At 39.6% G+C, this 22679-nt stretch overlaps 1 protein-coding gene across 3 annotated transcripts in view; it reads right to left on the bottom strand.

The window, feature by feature from the left end:
• LOC126188248 (uncharacterized) overlaps positions 1 to 22679 on the bottom strand; it is a 455739-nt gene that overhangs the window by 292501 nt on the left and 140559 nt on the right. For 2 of the 3 annotated variants that reach the window (XM_049929807.1, XM_049929809.1), the window contains exons 3-5: positions 12086 to 12226; positions 8908 to 8943; positions 6336 to 6518 (exon numbers count right to left, since the gene is read on the bottom strand). In XM_049929807.1, coding sequence (XP_049785764.1) covers positions 6336 to 6518; positions 8908 to 8943; positions 12086 to 12226 — 360 coding nt within the window. The remainder of the gene's footprint in view (positions 1 to 6335; positions 6519 to 8907; positions 8944 to 12085; positions 12227 to 22679) is intronic. The other variant, XM_049929808.1, reaches the window with a different exon arrangement.

Here is a 22679-nt window from a genome sequence, read left to right as displayed (position 1 = left end):
GTTTTTCGGATAAAATTACTCCAAAAGGGTTTTTACTGTCAGCTACGAAGATTTCGGAGCAAGAGATGGGTTCCATTCATTGTAACAGTATACGTAAGTCATCTATCACACATTTAAATTAATTTACTCTCACGAAATTTGAAAAAAAAATTCAAACACTCCAGGGATAAGAAAATAGTTGGTTTTAGGTGTCGTAAATTAATTCACCCAATGCTGTATGCCACACTTTTAATGCGCTCGGCATTCTTGGTCGAAATTAAGTCAAATTGTTGAAACCAACGCGATGCAGTTAGGATACGTAGAAAATTTTTGTCGTCATTTAATAGGGCAGAACCATTAAGCGAAATTCAAAACACTCTTATTAAATCAGTATATTGAAACAGTACAAAGCAAGGGGTACATTAACGGTACAGTTAATTTATTTGAACAGCTTCAGCTACTGCATTATTTTTAGGTTTGGATGTTATATTTAAACTCTGAACCTTGCAAGTTCTCGTTGTTCACGTATCGGTAATAGTTTCCAATTTACTGGCGTCATCTACAATTATACTGTTATAATATACAGCGTTGCATGAGGAACAAAATGACGTAGCAACTTAATTTATCCACAGACACCTTTTTCTCGAAGTGAAGTATGTATCACAAATACCGAGCTAATAAGAAAGTATGGTTAACTTTACACAACTTTATGGCTTTTGTTATGAAGGGTGCCAGCCTTTCGCTGATTTGTATAGTGAAGTGTGAGAAACTGTATCGTATTAATGAGGGAACGCTCACGACGGTAGTTATACTATGGTATTACACTAGTGACTAGACTCTCGGATAATCCGGGCCTCAGTAGTCCGGCCTCTCAGTAATCCGACACACATCCAAAAACACGTGCACAATGAATTATCGTGTGCAACAATACTTAGTTACACAATGCTTTATATACTGTATTTGAAATTGTAGCTTTCTTTACAGTTAGGAAACATGTCTTCTAAAAGGAAACACGTTATGCTAGACCTCAAGCAGAAACTCGAAATTTTAGATAAGTTAAATCGAGGTTCATCGCAGAAAGCCATTGCTGCTGAGTTCAATGTTGGACGAGCAACTATTTATGACATAAAAAAAAAGATGTTATTCGATAGTACTCAACACAAATGGAGAAAAAGTTGGGGAAAACGGAGGGTTATACGAAAGAGTTAGAATGAAGAACTGGATGTAGCTGTTTATAGATGGTTCATACAACAATACAGTAAAGGCCCAATTATAAAGGGGTAGTAACTTGTTTGCAGCGAGCGAAGGTTGGCTATCAAACGGGAAAAATCGACTTGGCATGCGGCAGCTGACAGTCACCGGGGGGCTCACCTAACGATAAGGATGCTGATGAATTTGTAAACAAAGTACGGAAGATAATAGAGGAAGTAGATTTAACTGCTGATGCCTTGTATAATGCTGACGAAACGGGACTCTTTTACAAGATGCTTCCTTCAAAAACATTAGCTGCCAAGAACGAGATTGAAGCTCATGGTTACAGGCAACAGAAACGGCGCGTAACATTAATGACGTGTTGTAATGCAAATGGGAGTCATAAACTACCGCTTATGGTGACTGGAAAATCCCAACATCCACGTTGTTTTCAACATACTGATATAAATACTCTATTAGTGCAGTATTGCGCTCAGAAGAAAGCATGGATGGACAGACAAATAGTCTCTCTGTGGTTCCATGAAACGTTTGTACCAGCAATGAGAAAAGAGCTAAAGAAGAAAAAGCTGCCACTGAAAGCTATCCTTATAATTGACATCTCTCCCAGTCATCCTTCAGATGTTTCTCTCAAGTGCGATGGTATACATGTACAAGCACTCTTTCTCCCATCCATTGTGACAGCCCTAATTCAGCCCATGGACCAGGGAATTGTGGAATCAATTAAACGTCATTATCGACATTCACTTCTCGTCTCCTTGCTGAACGAAGGGGAAAACGTCTATCGAGACTATGCTGAAGGCGTGGAAAGTAATTAACGTATGTGATGTTTCCCAAGCAGCCGAAGCATGGGATAAAGTGGAGAGCGCTACCATAATGAAGAGCTGGAGAAAATTATGGCTATCCATTGATGCCGAATTGGATCCAGTAGTGACAGCGATGAGCCAGTCAATTCGGAATTATCAATTACTTTGTACATTGACATGTTCCACAACCTTCCAGGAGGAGAAGAAATTGATGATGAAGACGTTATGAATGAGGAAAACTGTGATACAGACCAAACTTTAAGAGATGGAGTTCTCACACTGCTGGTGCTGAAGCTGCAGAGGTCTTCCTGGAGAACATTATGCAACAAGGAGATACATGCAGTACTGATGTAATCTTGTAAGCGGTTGCGTGATAAAACATGCCACCATCGCGCAGCATCAATGCGACAGTTAAAAATTAGAGACAAGTTTTATAGTGAGTGATATGACTGTATAGTCCTCTATATTTTAAAATTGTATCCTTCGGTTTAATAAAGTAGAGTATACTATATCCCCTATGTTTTCAAAATAAATAAAAAAAAAACAAAATAAATGAATAAAATAGATTTCAGACATTCAATAATCTGGCACTTCCGCTAATCCTGCATCCATTTGTGGCAGGAATGGCCGGATTAGCGAGAGTCTAGTGTACTGTCATATGGGTACGCAGCGGTTTCAAGGGCGGAAATGGGGCTGCGTGGGAGGGAACTGGAACTATGAAACACCCATTCTACCCGCTATTGCTTCGATCCTGGCTTTTTACGCGTACGCGCTTGATCACCGCCGCATTCCTGTCCTTTAGGGTTTAAGTCTTAGTATGATCTTGATCACTGCTACGTTCTTGACCTTTGGGTGTTCAAGAGTGAGTGTTTGTTACGAGCAGTGAGCCGTTTTTGGAAGACCTTTGTACTCTTTTCCGTATTCAATCCCATTTGACGCAACTTAACTGCCACACGAAATCAACGCTAGACTGTAACAGACTTGGATAGATGATCAGTAACAGTAATAACTAAGCAGTGGAATGACAACAATTTTAGACACTCTGATATTTTAGTGCACGTGACGCAGTACGGAAGAGCACGTCCGATCGCATCCGCTACATGTCTCAGCTTCGGCTCCTCTTTTAGAAAACGTAATCAAATGCTTCCACAAGCGAGAAAATATCTAGGCTTTAGAATTATTTATTTACTCATTTGTTCTTAGATTCCATGGGCCATCTGAGCCCATGGTACTTGGTCATGAAACGAGTCTTTACATAACTCACGTAATGATGAGAAATAGTTTGAAATAAAAACTACAAGAGAAGAAAAGATTTGCGTAATACGAGGTCTGTTCAAAAAATTCCGGAACATTCGTAATTTCATGTCAATGGTGCGCTGGAGCGAAATGCGGTTGAGGTCCCTGCCCACAATTCTGTTTAATGTGTAACTGCCGGAAGTTTCATTATTGCATGTCTTTCAGTTATTGTTCAGTACTGTATTGAGTAGAACGCTGTGTCGCACAGTTTGCGAATTTCGAGATGGCAGGGTTAGAGGAGAAACGGGTCTGCATTGCATTTTGCATGAAACTCAAGAAAACCTTTACTATAGACACAGTAAATGATGCAGAAGCCTACGGTGATGAGTGCTTTCTCTCGGTGTTACGAATGGCCACACGGTTTAAAAATGGTCGGGCGGAAATTGTAGATGGCCCTCGTTCAGGACGCCTTTCGACGTCTACCGACGACGCTCAATGTCAAGAACGTCAACGAAATTGTGCGTAGAAATCGAAGAGAGACTGCAGTAGAATGTAACATTTCAGTCATGAAATCCTGACACAGCAGCTTGGAATGCATCGCGTTGCCGCCAAGTTCGTCCCATGGGTCATGAGTCAAGATCAGAAATACGTTCGCCTCGCAATCTGTGAAGAGCTTTTGGATCACGCAAATGAGAACCAGATGTTCTTTAAGAGAATCGTAATTAGTGATGAGACGTGAAGGTGTTGAGATCAAGGTTCAGTCTCCACAATGGGTCGGTAAAGGTTCTCCAAGACCAAAAAAGACTCGTCAGGTCAGGTTAAATGTCAAAGCCATGCTGATAGTTTCCTTTGACTTTGGAGGATTAGCTCATCATGAATTTGTGCCACAGGGGGCAATTGTTAATTGATGGTACTGTTGAGACGTTTTGCGACGCCTGAAAGAAAATGTGAGAAGGAAACGGCCTGAAATGTGGCGAGACAGTTCATGGCTCTTGCATCACGATAACGCACCCGCACGTTCTTCCCAGTTGGTGCGTTACTATTGCACAAAAAACGAAATCAGTGTGCTGCCTTTTTCTCCTTCTCTCCAGATTTTTTATTTCATAAGCTGAATACCCCGTTGAAAGGACAAAAATTTGCGACGGTAGACGTGGTAAAAGAAAACTCGCAGACGGAGCTTCGCGCGATCCATCAAGAGGCGTGCCGTGGCTGCTTCCGGAAGTGGAAACGCCAAGACTTCTTCCGGGGTGGACGGCATTGGGAACGGTGTATCAGTTGTGGAGGAGAGTATTTCGAAGAGACCAAGCACAGTAAGTAAAAGGTAAGCGTAGACAAAATGTGTGGACACAGTTCCAGAATTTTTTGAACAGATATCGTACATGCATATGAATAACACAATACTATGAACGATTTTTGGTTATTGTGAGTAATTCTTTTATAGAATAAACGGAATATGCTGTACAAGGAAGTCTCACTCTGTGTTGCTTATGGAAGTATTATCCCAGTTTTCGTGTTGAGTATTCACTGAGTGAAGATTGTAGTTATTTTTGAAGTGGGGGCACTTGTCCGTCCCACTTCCCCCATCTGTGATTTGGCGTACAGCATTTTTATTCATTACAGAATTCTCATACATTTCTAGCAACTATTTCCGGTGATTCCGCTAAACATCTCGTTTCGCCAATTGTTACGTTACATGGCTGATCGTAGTAACACAGTATTATGGCTTTAGAATTGCTGTGTAAAATGACAATTTTAGAGTCCTCCTGCCCACCACCACTCACTCATACCTCTAGATAAATATCGGCGAACGCCCATGGTTCAGTAAACAGAAAGACCAGAATTAGAAGAGCAAGACGCTTGATTAACGTCCTACAAAAGGTTAACGAACTGATCCCGCAAATCGTTCTGATTATCCTTTACTGGACTTAGAATTTTCTTTGCGAATGCGCGCACTTGACCCAGAATATGATACAGTATTAATATAATTTCTGTAAGTTATGAATATGTGAAAAATATAATAAATTGCAATGTGATTCGGAAACCACGTTGAACTGTAATTTCCTCACCAACTGGAGGAAGGAAAAATTCATACCACTTTGAGTAGGACATGTGTCTAATTAGGCAATGTGATTTTCAAACATCTATGCCTTACAGTCTCAAAGCTACTGAAGAGAAATAAAGTTGCAGCTAATATATCTAGCTATGCTTTTGAATTCTTTTTCTTGTTGCTAAGTAAAATACACTGACGAAATTTGCCTATTCTGTAACAAATTCCATATACTGCAAACCGGAAGTAAAAGTGATCTAGCATTTTTGATAGATTTACTAAGCATTTTGCATTATTTGAATAGCCCAAAAATTTATTCGAAGTTACAGAATTTCTACGTATATTCGACCGTAACTTCGGAATCTCAAGGTCAGTACCCAGTGAAATTAGTTAAAAATTTCCTTGTACGCTATTCGAAGTGTGGAACGGTATTCTGTCTGTCGATCTTGTCGTAAATGCCTTCTCGTTCGTATTGATCAAAATGCTGGTCGCGGACATAGCAGAAGGAACACATTTGAAAGGCAAAAAGAAATAGTAGACTTTAACAATGCCTAGAGACGATGTCATTAGAGACGGACCTCGAGCTCGGATTGGAGAACGACAGGAAGACAACCGGACGTTTTCTTCTTAGTGGATCCGTATGGACATTTGTCTTGAGTGATTTAGGGAAAGCACGAAAAACATAAATCTAGATGGCCGCAGGGTGGTTTCAGTCACGGTCCTGCTGAAAGCGAGTATGAGCGATGGACTACTTGGCTCGGTGGCCTTATTCGAATGCTTTGGGCGAGTACCGAGTGCGACAAGTTCCGTTCGAGCATAAATTTATGTTATCCGAAGTGTCCACTTCTTCGAAACAAATGCGAAGTCATGTAGACAGATTTTTAGGCTTACTATATAAGCTTTTTCTTATGTTCTAACAGTGACGGTAAAATATTGACTGTAACGGGAAGTGCTCCTATGCCCAGTTGGACATAGTACGTTTGAGTGTTCTATGAGATAGGCAATACAGTAATAAAAGCTAATACAAATAATTGTACAGTCATAAGGACGTGACTTACCCTCATAGATGATTGGGATCTGGTTGCGGTAGTAGACCAATGCAGGGAGGCTCCCGAGGTTGTATTCTTCAGCGAGGCTCTCGTCGGCTATCTTGACGAACCCGATGCCCAGCTGGTCGGCTTCGTCGTCGATATTCTCCAGCTCCAAAAGCGCCTTGGCGCACTTTCTGCACTCGGGCCTGTCTGCGGGTCATTCGGCAGTCTCTCTTAATTCAGCATACTACTCGCTAGCCGCCAGCAGCTCTCATCGTTTTGTTAGTGCTCTCACAATGCTTACTTTTTACCCATTGTTGAGAAGCATTCTTTGTCAACATCGCATCGACAACTGTTACATACTCTTTTCTTTTTTTTTTTTTAATATCTCGGTTCTTTTATTCAAAGGTGAACAGTAATCAAACTGCTTTTTCTTCCACTAATGTTTCATCCTAAAATATGAAATTTTTCTACAAAAAACCGACGGAGGAATTTATTAACATAGTAGCTCGTAATGCTCCTGGATTCTGATGAATGTATGTGGAAATAGTTCCTAAACACTTTACCTACTCAGCTGAATTGAAATGTTTCCTTCTGAAGGAAAGGCACACGGCAAAGAATCCTCAAGTCTCAAGTGGTGTTTCAGGTTTCGTCAAGTTAGTCTGATATATAAAAACCTACCGTTGCCTGCTTGAGTTTAGGATAGTTGCATCGGACTTTTGTGTTGAAATTATGTCGCCGGTCAATTGCAACATTGCCTACCGAAGTTGCAGAGCGATCATTTGGTAGAACTTCTATTTTTGCCAGAAACAAAACAGTTCACGCGATCTATTTGTCAACAATATTGCGCCGGTGCGAGATAGGGACCTTGATTAGAATTGATCTCGAAAATACTGAAATATACGATTAAAGGTTGTTTCACGAAACAAATACTTCTTCATATGAATAAATGTGAAGAAGATAAATATTTATGTTGAAACCTGGACAGACAATTCTGTGCTCTCAGTCGGAAATAAGATAGCTTTTCGAATTTACCTCGCATAACAAGAGATACGCAAGAGACTTACAGTAAGCACTATTATGCGATGAAAGCAGCTGACGACTTAAATAACAATACGGCAACAGATGCGTGTGGCAACTGTGCCAAAACAATGGAAAACTCTGCCTCAAAAAGCAAGCACTCCAAAGTGCGTCTAGTACACGCTACTACATCAGCAGCTTGGCATTACATGTGTTACATTATGCATCTAACTATCTGAGCCTAACCACCACTATGTTTTTTCTTAATAAGTAATAAACAGATATTGCACTTGTACGTAATGTGAAGCCTGAGTAGTTGTACCATTAAATGATAGTGTTTAGGTTGGTATATGCATGTGGGCTTGTTGTTCTTTTACTTTGTATACATAGTGAATCAAATAAGACATTCTCAAGTAAAATTTTGTTACATGGAATGCTTTAACATATTTAAAAATCAAAGATACAATTTTTTCCGAAAGAACTATATAGAATATGTATGAAAATATAAATATATTGTGATATTTGCATTACAAGTGACTTTCGATAGAAAGTATTTTTTCATAATTATAATAAAGTTTCTGCGTAAGACAGTTATATAATAATTATTATACTTAATGCTGCTAAGTCTCAATTGTGTTAATTTATCCCGAATATTTTTTTTTCTTAAGCATATGATGTTTGTGTTTTGATTGTAAGTAACATAAAGAAAGAAGAAAGGCCTGAAAAGCGAAAAATGAACGAATGTTATTCCACAAAGCATTGAGCATAGATTTTGTAGGTATTAACAGCAGTAAAATAAAAAACGAAATAAAAAGAAGCAGAAAATAAAATAAACAAGATTCCATGGTATAGTTAAACAGGCGTGTAAAACAAAGGTGATACGCTTTCAGTCTGGAAGCGTGACGTGAAAATCGAGGATGCACTGCCAACCTTTAAAGAGGAATAAAAAGCTGTGGGCAGTAATTTAGTTGACCTGGCTATTGTGACAGCAGAATGCTTCGTAGTATTCCCTACTAATGTAAGTTTGGCTCCATCGACCGTTTGAAATATTCCAGCCACATGACATTAATGTCTTGTATTGAATAATATTGTAAGCAGTCATTTGCACATTACATGTGTACATATGTGTGTTTTAGACATGAGTCCATGAATTCATTTATGAAAATAAACAATATTCTATCGGTTATCTTCTGTCACAATTACCGAAAAGGATGTGATAGATAAAGAAGTACAAACGTCTGCCGCACAATTCATAATCCAGTATTCATTCAAGATACGCACGGTCAATGAAAGCGTAACGAAAAGATACAGTCAGACATTAATTTTGACTTCTCCAATATAATTATAGGATTCAGGTATGGCATGAAGGACTGTAGAATAGGTCTGATTGTGTTTCGCAGACCTCCAACTGATTTCTTGGAATGCCCTTGTTTTCTGTCGAGTTTATGGGGAATGTTACTTTCTGAACAAAACAAGAAGCAATCCTTTTTTTATTATTCGTAATCATTTCTGCCCACAACAGCGACAGGTCGTTAAGTAGTTAGCTGTAAGCCTCCATACAATGGCACGTAATACTTACTGGACCCCGTGGTAGGACAAGTCTTCGCGTCAGGACCTATCGGTACAACAGACAGACAAAACATTGAAATTGAACACATTGGGGTCAAACTGAACTTGGAACATCCACAGCAGACACATGCCACTTCAATTACATATAGTTTTCTCGGTAAATGGGATGAAACGTTTGAGCCTACTGCAAACGTACTTTTTTCTTATAAGTACAATAACTTTTATAAATCATATGCCGAAATGAGCCTTAGTACCACGTCAGCTGCATTAGAGTTAATCTAAGAAACAAAGACAGTGTCTGAGTATATCGTTTGTGGTGCCTAGACAAAGTTGATGCCTGGATCTACCAGGTTTGTTTTCAGTCTGGCGTTTAGGTATTATTTTATTTTACGATCAACCATTTGGCTTTCGAACAACGCAGTCCCAGAAGGGCCAAAGCTTATGTTATCACAGTACTTTTTAAAAGTACTTTTTAAAAGTCTGTGTCTGCTGGGATGCCATTTAATACACACAAAAGGAATATCTTCACACAAATACTATACATAAAAACTACACATATATTCGGAAGTAGAGGAAAATATAAAAAAGTATTTCAGTAATAAACACACAATTCTTAATTTGACAATTGGTTTAGTAGTTGTTAAACACAATTACACGATATATCACAAAACAGAGGCACAACATAGCTTCCAAAATTTCCTGATTTCCAAAAACATAGGAAATATATTAGTCAGAGAGGCACTGCACTTCTGTGAAAACTCAGAATCCAATGCCGAATAACGAACCATTATTGTACGTTAGCTTCATTCTCAGCCGGATTATCGGTTACGATTAATGTTTTGTTAGCAGTTTTTGACAGTCATACTTTGAAATATATACAGTTTTAGCTAGAAAAATATAATTTTTGCACAGCTTATTTCAGCAACCAGAGTACACTAGGTTTTGCATCAGCGATGGTAGTAACTTTGGCGGCTCCCAATGCAAGTGTGAGGCCGCGGAATCATGGTGTTGCATACCGACATTCGTAAAAAAAAAAAAAAAAAAAAAAACTTTTGAACTGTTCAATTATTATTTTTAGTATTTGCCATAGGGCAATAGATCAAGCAGTGGCCGGTAGACATTGCAGTATACTGAAAGCATGATTGTCGAATTAGGCTATTATTCTTTTTTTTTATCTTAAACGAATAATGCGGAATTCCGAGTGTGGGGCTCTAAAACCAAGTAAATCTTATCTACAGGATAAACCTACCGCCTGGCTTCACTACTGAGTTGTCTTTTTGTGACTTTTATTAATGGTATGACAACAATGGGATTACTAGAGGGTTTGTGGTCTGTGTGATACAAGGACTTAAATAGGTAGCGTGCTGCCCACAGAACAAAGGAAAATGGGTACTGATTCCAAAATACAGACCTCCAATAGGCAGAATGTAATTTTCTTCTGGCGTTCCACAGCAATTCTCTTCCAGTGTCTAACGTAAATCTGCCTCATCTGGGTGTACTGACTATTATCTTACTATAATTTATAACAAACAAACACCCTTCTTATTTGCAAATTTAAAGACAAATATTTTTTAGTTATTAATTAAGTTTTATTTCGAGTCACCTCTCGAGTAAACTCTACAGGCACTACATCGTTACAAACTGCAGTACTTTCATTCAGTCACGAATCTTTACAAAGGTAACAAAGCGATGTTTTTGCTCTGTTTGGTAACAATATTTAATAGAAAATTCAGTAACGTGAGGAACAAACATGTCCAAAAATCTTATTTTGCCTACGATGAGAACTACTAGGATATATGGCTTAACCTTCGAGTACTATACACGGTGCAGCATAATTAAGAGCGGAAACTGACATGTGTGAAGTTATACGACAAATGGAGCGAAAGCATTCCAATAAACTCGGGTCCGCAAGTGAACCATTTGCGAGCTAAATGCGAATATTTGGTTACGAGGTGATAGTGACTTCAGTGTCAAATATTGTCCCAGTTAGTAAAAACGTATTTGAAATGTAAATTTTTCGACTAAATCCCCACGCAATTGGGCTCAAATTTCACGGGCACGTTTTGTTGCTCCTGTAAGACGATATCTAGCGCATCGTGGTTTAAGATGGATAGTTTCGGGATAATCTGTACCCTGGCCTATAAAATTTCCTGACGTGAGTCCTCTGAATTTTTCCTTCTGAGAAAGATCGAAAGTGACATGTACAGTACACCCACTGATCGGGTTGAAGAACTGGAGCTTGTCAATTTACGAGATTATCCGGGTGTCTTGTCAAGATTTACGAGTAGAATACAGTATTGCACCCAAATCGAGGACGACATATAGAACATCTCCTTTAACGGTGTGCAGTAAATTGTAGCATATAACGTGTTGAATTAGTTTTGCATTTCGTGTTAAGGTAGGCAGTGGGTGAAAGTCGAGCCCAACTAGATGAGGAATTAATCAAAAAGATTACATTCCAAACATTGTTGTACTATCTAGGACAATAATTTCATACTGAAGTCAGTAGCGAGTCGTAACGACAAAGTACAGTTACGGACATGAAATGTATACACAGTGGCGAGTATGAACTACGTACCTCCAGCTGTATTAATGGAATGACGACAATGATAATTTGTGCCGGAACAGGACTCGAATCAGGAATTACCGCTTTACGCGAGTGGTCGGTTATCTGAACACAACTCACGGTCAGACCCAAACTTCTATATGTCGTCGTCCATGTAACATACCTATACCAGTACATCCCATTAATGTTATTCCCGCAGAGAGGTGACATTTTATTTGTAGGTCAGAGGCCCGGTATCGACCCATAAATACGAAACTGCAGTGCTTGTGTTTTTAAGAAGTGTGATGCAGAGTTCCTCTGGACAACCATGCATATATGTCCGAAGGTCTTCTTCACAAGACAGGCACTGATGTTTCGTGATTGCAGCTATAAAGCAAACGGTTTCTTTGTGAATTTATATTTATTAGAAAGCTTTTGCTTCTATTATATATTTTCACTCGTGTCAGTTTTCGCTATTAATTACGCTACATCCTACACAAATATCTATTTTTGATCTGTAGGTTAATGTGCGGTAGCGGACAGAATATATATTATACAGACTCCCTGCCCCGCATTTTGATTTTAGTAAAACATTTGTGGGGTAGTTCTTCTATGCAGAAAATACTCAGACTCACATACTTACAGAATAATACGGCCACATATTCGGTGTCCTGAACGATTTTTTCGAGTATGCGAGCGTTTACTTCCTCGATGCGATCGGGAAGGTCCATGGCTTCCAGGCTCGTAAGGAAGTCCAGAACATTCTCCTCGTCCATCAGGTCCCCTGTTAAAGTAGAATGGAATATTGTATTAGGTGATGGTTTTCACATTTAATATCCATTATTTTCTCAGGTAGCAACACACACGTACATGCAACTACATCCATGCTCATCATTTCTACATTTACATCAGTATTCCACAAGCCAACTAACGGTGTGTGGCGGAGGGCACCTCTGGCACGTGGGTAGAATGATTATCTAAGCCTCTAATTTCTCGAATTTTCTCGTCGTAGTCGTTTCGCGAGATGTATGTGGAAGGAAGTAATATGTTGTCCGATTCTTCCTGGAAAGTACTCTCTCGAAATTTCAGTAGTAAACCTATCCATGATGCAAAACGCTTCTCTTATAGCGTCTGCCAGTGGAGTTTGTTGACCATTTCTGCAACGCTCTCCCACAGACTAAACGACACTGTAACGAAACGCGCCGCTTTTCGTTGGATCTTCTCTAACTCTTCTATCAGTTCTTTATTGTACGGGCCCCAGACTGATGAACAGACTCAAGAAACGGCCAAACAAGCGCCTAGTAAGCCACTTCTTTCGTGGATGAGTAATATTTTACATTCTTCTTATGAATCTCGGTCTGACATCTGCTTTTAGTACTATTTGTTTTATTTGGTCATTCCACTTAAGGTCGCTCTGTATAGTTACTCCTACACATTTTACGTTAATACTATTTCCAGCAGTTTGTCATCAATATTGTAGTTGTACAGTAGTTGATTTCTTTTGATATATATGCACAATATGTTAAATTTATTTTAATTCGTGGTCAGCAGCCAGAGTCTGCAGCATCCATCGATACTCTGTAGGTCGTTTTGCAAATCGATAGTGTCTTGTGGTGGTGCTGTTTTCTTATAGACAACCGCATGATCTACGAACAGTCTTAAAGAGCTTCTGATGCTTTCTGCTAAATCATTTGAAAACACTGTAAACAGTGATGGTACTCTCACACTTCCTCAGAGTACTCCGGAAATTATCTTTACACCTATCGATTTTTTCCTTTAAAGAGCAACGCGTTGTTTTCTGTCTACAAGGAAGTCTTGAATCCAGTCGCAAATCTGGTAAGCTTGTATTTTTTTTCACTAACAGCAGTGCGGGACGGTATCGAATGCCTTCCGGAAGTCAAGGAAAACACCATCAACCCAAGAGCCGTTGTCTACATCACTATGGATCTCATGGAGCAACAGAGAGGGTTGATTTCGGAAGATCTCTGTTTGCGGAACCGATGTTGATTTTTATAGAGGAGATTTTCGTTTTCCAGAAGCGCAGTAATTCTTAAACTTAAAAACATGTTCCGTAATTCTGAAAGAGATTGACGTCAGTGGTATAGGCCTATAATTATGTGCATCTGTCCTACGGCCCTTCTTGAAAGAGGTAATGACCTGCGCTCTTTTCCAGTCGCTAGGTACCGTCGTTGCTCCAGTGAACTACGATAAATTGCTGCTAGAAGGGGAGCAAGTTCTTTCGCGTAAGTTCCTCTCTCCCTTTTTTTTATCTTACTCCCTACCTCGTTATACGTACGATCTCTCTCTCTCTCTCTCTCTCTCTCTCTCTCTCTCTCTCTCTCACACACACACCGGATTAATTCCAATAAATTCAAATATCATGTATATGTATTCACGTAAATTATTGAGTGAAGATGAGCGACACAAGTGGAACAGTTGAGGGTTTGTGCAATGACATACAATACGCAAACGAAATATGTAACGTTAGTTAAAATTTTAGCTATCACTACACAATATTATCCAGTATGGGAGCTACGAAGACTGAACAGGGCTTCTGAAAAAAAGAAATAGTGATTTGTTCCTAACATGCTTATCAGTATTCAAATTGACGAAGTCGTGATGTACTGCAAAATGACCAATGGAAGATTTATATTTATTTAAGTGACGGAAAAGCGATTATGAAACGTTATGTTATAACGTGGTAGATGGTTATTGTAGTGTCCGACAGCGATTCGGATTCCCTGGCGATTTGGAGGAAAAGTCAGAGATACTGAGGTTACGCAGTAAGGTCGCAGCTCGCGCCCAAGGAGGGCACACGCCGCCTCAGGCATGTCACGTGGGCCCGACGTACCATGGTCCCGTATCTAAACCTCATTATTTCTCGATATTCTCTGAAGCCAGTGGTACCAGCCACTGACAGTACCCTGATTGATCTTACCTATGTTTACATTTTCCATTCGTACTGCTCCCTGGACTGTTTTGCGCACGTTTACGATGACTTTCGCCACTCTCTGGACTTTGTTTCCGGTTAGCCATTCTGAGAAGTCTGTCATCGTTCGCCTCGGTAGCTACGCTGTCAGCGCTGTTGCTAAGCGAAGGGCAGGGATGGATTTTTTCTCAGCTCGGGGACTGAGTGTTGTCCTTACGCTCATATCGTCATAATTAATATTAAACTGCTGAGATGTCTGAATGGGCTTGGCCCGAAAGCCAATAAATTTGAAAAAAAAGATAAATCATCCGTCATCGATGATAGGAACCAGATGTTTGTTTCACCAGACTCCGTGACAACCCATTTGCGTATGATCACAACCTGTCGTCTATGTACCTACGCGTATTAGTGGGATAGAAAAGATACAGAAGGCGAAAAGTTCTTCAAGAAAGGCAAGAGAGTATTTGTATTTGGTCGAATAGCTAGTCACTAAAAACTTACTTAAAAGATGAACTTGGGAAATTTAGCTTAAATCCGGCAAACGCGGAACAACTATGTTTAAATTTCAAAGACATCATAAGCCGTAACTTAAATAAATATCTACCAAATAATGTAATTAAAGACCACAAAGACACGTCGTAATGTATTGGGAGAAAGCTGCGAAAGCACAGCCTAAACACTCTCCCTAAAAAGAGAATGCAGGAAAGCTGACAGATAAGTGAGTGGAGAGATTCATGCATCCTAAATATGGGCTGAACTTGGAACTTACTATCTTTTCCACAATCTGATCACGGCGAAAACATTCGTCAGAAAGACCTAGGAAATTTTGGTCATGTGTAAAATTAATGAACGAATCCAAATCCAGTTTGTCGTAAATCAGTCTAGTATTGAAACTAAAAACAACGGAAAGAGGCAGAAATATTAAACTGTGCGTTTAAAAATTTATTCCCGCAAGAAGGTTCAAGAAATCACAAATGCGTTAATAGGATCATAAGTAATCGGTAGAACACATAGCACTGGAGCCCACACAACAGCGATTTTGCATCATTATCAGCGTAAAAAAAAGCTGCTAAATGGTACTGAGTGCTCGCAATTACATGCGCCGGTCACTTTTCAGAATAGTATGAGAACTGTGATTGCTAGATTGTTATAACGTTTTATGTTCACTAGTGTCGTATTTCGTTGTCTTTACTAACCACTTTACGCTTACATCATACCTGTTGCTCCAGTTAAATATGAATTTTTGCTAATGTAGCAGGTCCTGTGGACAATGAGTATGACTATGACAGCTATAAAATTAGAAAATGTTACCACCAGAAGAACACGTAGTTAACGTGTCAGTCAGTTTTATGTGCATGAACATCACCTTAAAGTGTAGGTCTTTACGTTTAACAGTAGCATTCAAGGACGCATATTGCTCGCCCTTCAATATAAATCGACGGTAAATAGCCTACGACAAAATTATGGCTCCTAACTGTCAATTAGTGTAAGTTAACTCCAATTAAGCCAAATGTTGATAAATCTGCCATACATATAGATAAGCTAGGTTGGACAGTCTCATTTTCAAGGTCGGCAACTGGAGCTTATTTATGGAACAAAAGCAAGAAATGTAGGCTTTAGTCCATCACCTTATTTACGTTTATTAACAGATACAAGCGTGAACCACAATAATTTATTTAACTATGTACGGGAAAGACCACAAAAGGCAAACTGAGTTTGGAAAATATGAGTTATTAGAATCGACAAAAGCTGCGGCTAACAGCAAGGGCAAGCTGCGTCGTGACTCTGTAACTCTCCGCCTTACCATTTGGTTCAGACAGTGGATTTTAGAGAGAGAAATAAACACCACGGTGTACTCTGCGGTTGATACTCGTCGCGCATATTCCTCGGAGGGATAGATACACCGGACACCGCCAAATTCACGTCGCTGTAAGAAATCGTGTTAATTAAATCAATATCCCATCCACTATCACCTCTCGCTTGCGTGCGGAATCCATGTTACATGGTTTACGGCGGCGCATTCTCGTGTCGGTAAATCGCTCACGTTCCAGTCGAACGAGCTGGGCTTTTGTCAGGGTAAAGGCATGCAGTCGTCGCTGTGAACCATTCTGCGCTCCCCGCTCCATATCTCCGTGTGGCAGGGAAACTGCCGGGTGCCGTTGAATTGAGGGACCTGAATAGAAATCACCGTGGCGTGTTACTATTGTGTCGTTTACTGCTGGAGAGAACTGATACAAACTGGCTCTGTAATAGCTGCAGCACGTGGCAGTTGACAAAGGGAACGAGTATCGCTTTTAATTCCCTAATGGACTTTTATTTACAATCATCAAGCTGTGGTGGTCTAACGTCCTTCGTACGCCGCAGTGAGTAGCTGTTTAACTCAATTTATCAGTTGTTGTTTCATTCCAGGTGTTTCTGTGCATTGAGTGCTATTCTCGTTACCCGTGTTGTCCCAAGCAACAGTTAATTGTTAGGTGCGGATCACACGCTTGGTCGGGAGGATGGCATAAACAGCTTACACATAGATCTACACTTTTTCTACTGAAACAAGTTCTAGTTTCGAACATTACTTATATTTTATTTTTTGTTAATTTAAAACACGTTAGAAAACAAAAATATTCTCATTTTGCTAACGCATTCACAACAATCTACATAAAGGAACGGTGTTTCCTTTGCACAATCACCTATTAGAAGCTGCAGAACAACGCAAGTAACCGACAGCATAAAACATGACCGTCAGGCTGAGGTCTTTATTGTCAGTTAAGCATAGCAGTCAGTCAGAGCAAAACCAGTAAACCCACGATTCTTTTAAGAATGGAATTCCAATGTACGAAACAGCTTCAAACTTCTGTTAGTTTACAAATTATGTAGTGTGTTAACTGTTTGACGTTAAGCGTGTATGTCAGCAAATGTTTGAAACGATTTTTGGAAGTTTGATCCAAGTTGTCTGTTGGAAGTCGCTGAGCCATTATCAAACATTGGATAAGCATAATCTGAATAATTTACGCATCGTTTTAAGCAAAAGTAAGATTTTCACGCGGCTCAATGTTTATGACGTCAAATCTCGTGAACCATGTATCGTACAATGATATAATTTTGCATATACACTCTATGTTATGAGTGGACACTGTTTACGAAATGTGTTGCGAATACAACGTGTAGTACAGAATAAATAAATTAAAACGTCATGCCTGATGTGGCAGTTTTATTACATGAACGGCGAAAATGTAGTTAGCGGTAAATTGTTTTACTTTCATCATTTTATAGGGATGTCAGCGAATTAACTGGATGTGTTAAGTGTGGTGTAAGTCACTAAGTGGTCTCAGCCTCAGATACTGGATGAATATAGTCTGGGAATTTGGGCACTATGAGTTATGCTGCTACAAGACATATGCACAATTTATAGCTGTCATACTTGTCTTACTGTGTTGAATCTGATTATACCTCTTAATTAGTAGATTATGAAAGCATATTAAATTTTTAAATTTGGTCAATAACGTATATTACTATATCAAGACAAGACGTTGTTACCAAAAGTATCGAAAAGTTGTTGACTGATTTACTTTAGGTTTCTGCACGATTGGTGGAATAAACAATCAGACGGGCGTAGTCTATATATTTTTAACGTATATATTATATAAATGGTCAGGGATATATATATATATAGGGTGTTACAAAAAGGTGCGGCCAAACTTTCAGGAAACATTCCTCACACACAAATAAAGAAAAGATGTTATGTGGACATGTGTTCGGAAACGCTTAATTTCCATGTTAGAACTCATTTTAGTTTCGTCAGTATGTACTGTACTTCCTCGATTCACCGCCAGTTGGCCCAATTGAAGGAAGGTAATGTTGACTTCGGTGCTTGCGTTGACATGTGACTCATTGCTCTACAGTACTAGCATCAAGCACATCAGTACGTAGCATCAACAGGTTAGTGTTCATCACGAACGTGGTTTTGCAGTCAGTGCAATGTTTACAAATGCGGAGTTGGCAGATGCCCATTTGATGTATAGATTAGCACGGGGCAATAGCCGTGGCGCGGTACGTTTGTATCGAGACAGATTTCCAGAACGAAGGTGTCCCGACAGGAAGACGTTCGAAGCAATTGATCGGCGTCTTAGGGAACACGGAACATTCCAGCCTATGACTCGCGACTGGGGAAGACCTAGAACGACGAGGACACCTGCAATGGACGAGACAATTCTTCGTGCAGTTGGCGATAACCCTAATGTCAGCGTCAGAGAAGTTGCTGCTGTACAAGGTAACGTTGACCACGACACTGTATGGAGAGTGCTACGGGAGAACCAGTTGTTTCCGTACCATGTACAGCGTGTGCAGGCACTATCAGCAGCTGATTGGCCTCCACGGGTACACTTCTGCGAATGGTTCATCCAACAATGTGTCAATCCTCATTTCAGTGCAAATGTTTTCTTTACGGATGAGGCTTCATTCCAACGTGATCAAATTGTAAATTTTCACAATCAACATGTGTGGGCTGACGAGAATCCGCACGCAGTTGTGCAATCACGTCATCAACACAGATTTTCTGTGAACGTTTGGGCAGGCATTGTTGGTGATGTCTTGATTGGGCCCCATGTTCTTCCACCTACGCTCAATGGAGTACGTTATCATGATTTCATACGGGATACTCTACCTGTGCTGCTAGAACATGTGCCTTTACAAGTACGACACAACATGTGGTTAATGCACGATGGAGCTCCTGCACATTTCAGTCGAAGTGTTCGTACGCTTCTCAACAACAGATTCGGTGACCGATGGATTGGTAGAGGCGGACCAATTCCATGGCCTCCACGCTCTCCTGACCTCAACCCGCTTGACTTTCATTTATGGGGGCATTTGAAAGCTCTTGTCTACGCAACCCAGGTACCAAATGTAGAGACTCTTCGTGCTCGTATTGTGGACGGCTGTGATACAATACGCCATTCTCCAGGGCTGCATCGGCGCATCAGGGATTCCATGCGACGGAGGGTGGATGCATGTATCCTCGCTAACGGAGGACATTTTGAACATTTCCTGTAACAAAGTGTTTGAAGTCACGCTGGTACGTTCTGTTGCTGTGTGTTTCCATTCCATGATTAATGTGATTTGAAGAGAAGTAATAAAATGAGCTCTAACATAGAAAGTAAGCGTTTCCGGACACATGTCCACATAACATATTTTCTTTCTTTGTGTGTGAGGAATGTTTCCTGAAAGTTTGGCCGTACCTTTTTGTAACATATATATATATATATATATATATATATATATATATATATATATATATATATTAGCAAAAAATCTCCAAAAGTTATGACTAATTTACTTTAAATCTTTACGTGATACTCTAATAAATATGCAGACTGACACAGGCTACATATTTTTAATATGTATAATACATAAATATATATCTGTCTATACTATTATATAAAGACGAAACACTATTTAACATCGTTTCCAAACATCTCGACAAGTTCTTGACCAATTTTACACGATGTGCTAAGAAACATTCGGATAGACATACATTATACATTTTTAATACATTTATAATGTTAAATGTATACATTATAGTCAGCAAAAATCTCGAAAAGTTCGTGATCGATTTACATCAAATTTTTACACAACACTCTAACTTTCGGACAGGCATAGGACATATACGGAGGGGTTCAGAGGGAACGTTTAGGAAACGAATGACAAGAACAGGGGAGAGGAATACAGTAGAAGAAGAGTGGGTAGCTATGAGAGGTGAATTACTGAAGGCATCAAGTAAAAAGACGAGGGCTAGTAGAAATCCTTGGATAACACAAGAGATATTCAGTTTAATCGATGAAAGGAGAAAAATTAAAAAATGCAGTAAATGAAGTAGACAAAAGGGAATACAAACGTCTAAAAATTGAGATCGACAGGAAGTGTAGAATGGCTAACCAGGAAAGGCTAGTGGACAAATGTAAGGATGTAGAAGCATATGTCACTAGGGGTAAGATAGATACTGCCTACAGGAAAATTAAAGAGACCTTTGGAGGAAAGACAACCACCTGTATCAATATCAAGAGCTCAGATGGAAAACCAGTCCTAAGCAAAGAAGGGAATGCAGAAAGGTGGAAGGAGTACATAGAGGGTGTATACAAGGGAGATGTACTTGAGGACAATGTTATGGGAATGGAAGAGGACGTAGACTGTAGAGGAAGATGAGAAGCGAGATATGATATTGCGTGAAGAATTTGACATAGCATTGGAAGACTTAAGTTAAAACAAGGCCCCGTTGGGAGAGCCATCCATGACAAAACTCTCCCACATGGTGAGCAAGATGTAGCAGAAAGGTGAAATATTCTCAGACTTCAAGAAGAATGTAATAATTTCAATTCCAAAGAAAGCAGGTGCTGACAGGTGTGAAAATTACTGAACTATCAGTCTGATAAGTCACGGTTGCAAAATACTAACACGAATTCTTTACAGACGAATGGAAAAACTGGTAGAAGCCGGCCTCGGGGAAGATCAGTTTGGATTCCGTAGAAATGTTGGAACACGTGAGGCAATACCGACCCTACGACTTATCTTAGAAAATAGATTAAGGAAAGGCAAACCCACGTTTCTACCTTTTGTAGACTTAGAGAAAGCTTTGGACAATGTTGACTGGAATACTCTCTTTCAAATTCTAAGGGTGTCAGGGGTAAAATACAGGGAGAAAAGGCTATTTACAATTTGTACAGAAACCCGATGGCAGTTATATAAGAGTAGAAGGGCACGAAAGGGAAGCAGTGGTTGAGAAGAGAGTGAGACAGGGTTGTACCTATCTCCGATGTTATTCCGATGATATTGTAATTCTGTCAAAGACAGCAAAGGACTTGGAAGAGCAATTGAATGGAATGGACAGTATCTTGAAAGAAAGATATAAGACGAACACCAACAAAAGCAAAACGAGGATAATGAAATGTAGTCGAATTAAATCAGGTGATGCTGAGGGAATTAGATTAGGAAATGAAACATTAAAGTAGTAAATTCGTTTTGCTGTTTGGGAAGCAAAATAACTAATTATGGTTGAAGTAGGGAGAACATAAGATGTACAATGGCAAAAAAAGCATTTCTGAATAAGAGAAATTTGTTGGCATCGAGTATAGATTTGTCAGGAACTCCTTTCTGATAGTATTTGTATAGAGTGAAACATAGGCGATAACAATTTTAGACAAGAAGAGAATAGAAGCTTTTGAAATATGGTGCCACAGAAGAATGCTGAAGATTAGATGGGTAGATCACGTACTGAATAGAATTGGACAGAAGAGAAATTTGTAGTACAACGTGACTAAGAGAAGGGTTCGTAAAACAGTAAGCAGCTTCAGAGGGATGTAGGTTGCAGTAGTTACTCCGAGATACTTCCAATTTTCACGCGATAACTGATAAACATTCAGACTGACATAGGCTATTGGTTTTAAACAACAATGTACAAGTTTCTCGAAAACCCACTGCGAGGTAGAGAATGCTGTGCCGTGCTGTGAAAATGTGCGGTTTCGTTTTCTTTCTCATACTTAGCTTTAAATGCGATAAGCAGGGACTTAATACATTACACAAATTGTTTCTCCGGTATATATTCTTTCTCCTTTTGTATATCAGTATAAACAAAAATTATATATATAACACTGCACTGTTTTATTTACTTTCTCGCAGTCGGTTGTAACAGAAAACAGGAAAATTGTATTTATGGCATATCGGCTTTGGATTGGATACTACTACGGAATCTTAACCGCCCGAAATTATGCGAAATACTGTCATTGAAGCTAATAAGATCACAGATACAGCAGCTGGAGAGGTCTCTCTCATACCCCCTACACCAATGATCCCAACCGATTACCCCTTCATATTAACCGACTTTAGTTCTTAGTGAAGGTTTCGTTTGTAGTAACAAGGCTAAGATAGGAGGAAGAGGACGAGATGGCCAAAGAGAAGGGGAAGGAGGAGAGGGATAGAGAGACTGGAGAGAAGGAGATTAGGACGCATATCCAATTCTCATGCATATTTAGCATTGCCGGGTTCGCAAGTTATTTATGTATAGATGAAAATCAAATCTTTGTTGCTCTTGGAATCCGTTAATTAGGCTACCCGTAACTGGGTCTGGTATAGTCGCTAATTGTTAGTAATATACAGGGTTGTGCACGAAAAAGCGGCCCCGAGTACTAGACTGCTCATTGTCACCCGCCAGTTGTTGCCTGTTGTTCCGAAGCTGTCGCGACAACGTTTTGTATTGTTAGTATTTCTTTACTACTAATTTTTACACGTTTGTCTGTTTGTTGTTGCATCTTCTCGTGGCGGGCAA

The sequence above is a fragment of the Schistocerca cancellata genome, chromosome 5 (assembly GCF_023864275.1).
Source record: "Schistocerca cancellata isolate TAMUIC-IGC-003103 chromosome 5, iqSchCanc2.1, whole genome shotgun sequence".
Taxonomy (NCBI): domain Eukaryota; kingdom Metazoa; phylum Arthropoda; class Insecta; order Orthoptera; family Acrididae; genus Schistocerca; species Schistocerca cancellata.
Note: the sequence above shows the minus strand (reverse complement) of the source record. Positions and strands in the feature narration are given on the sequence as shown.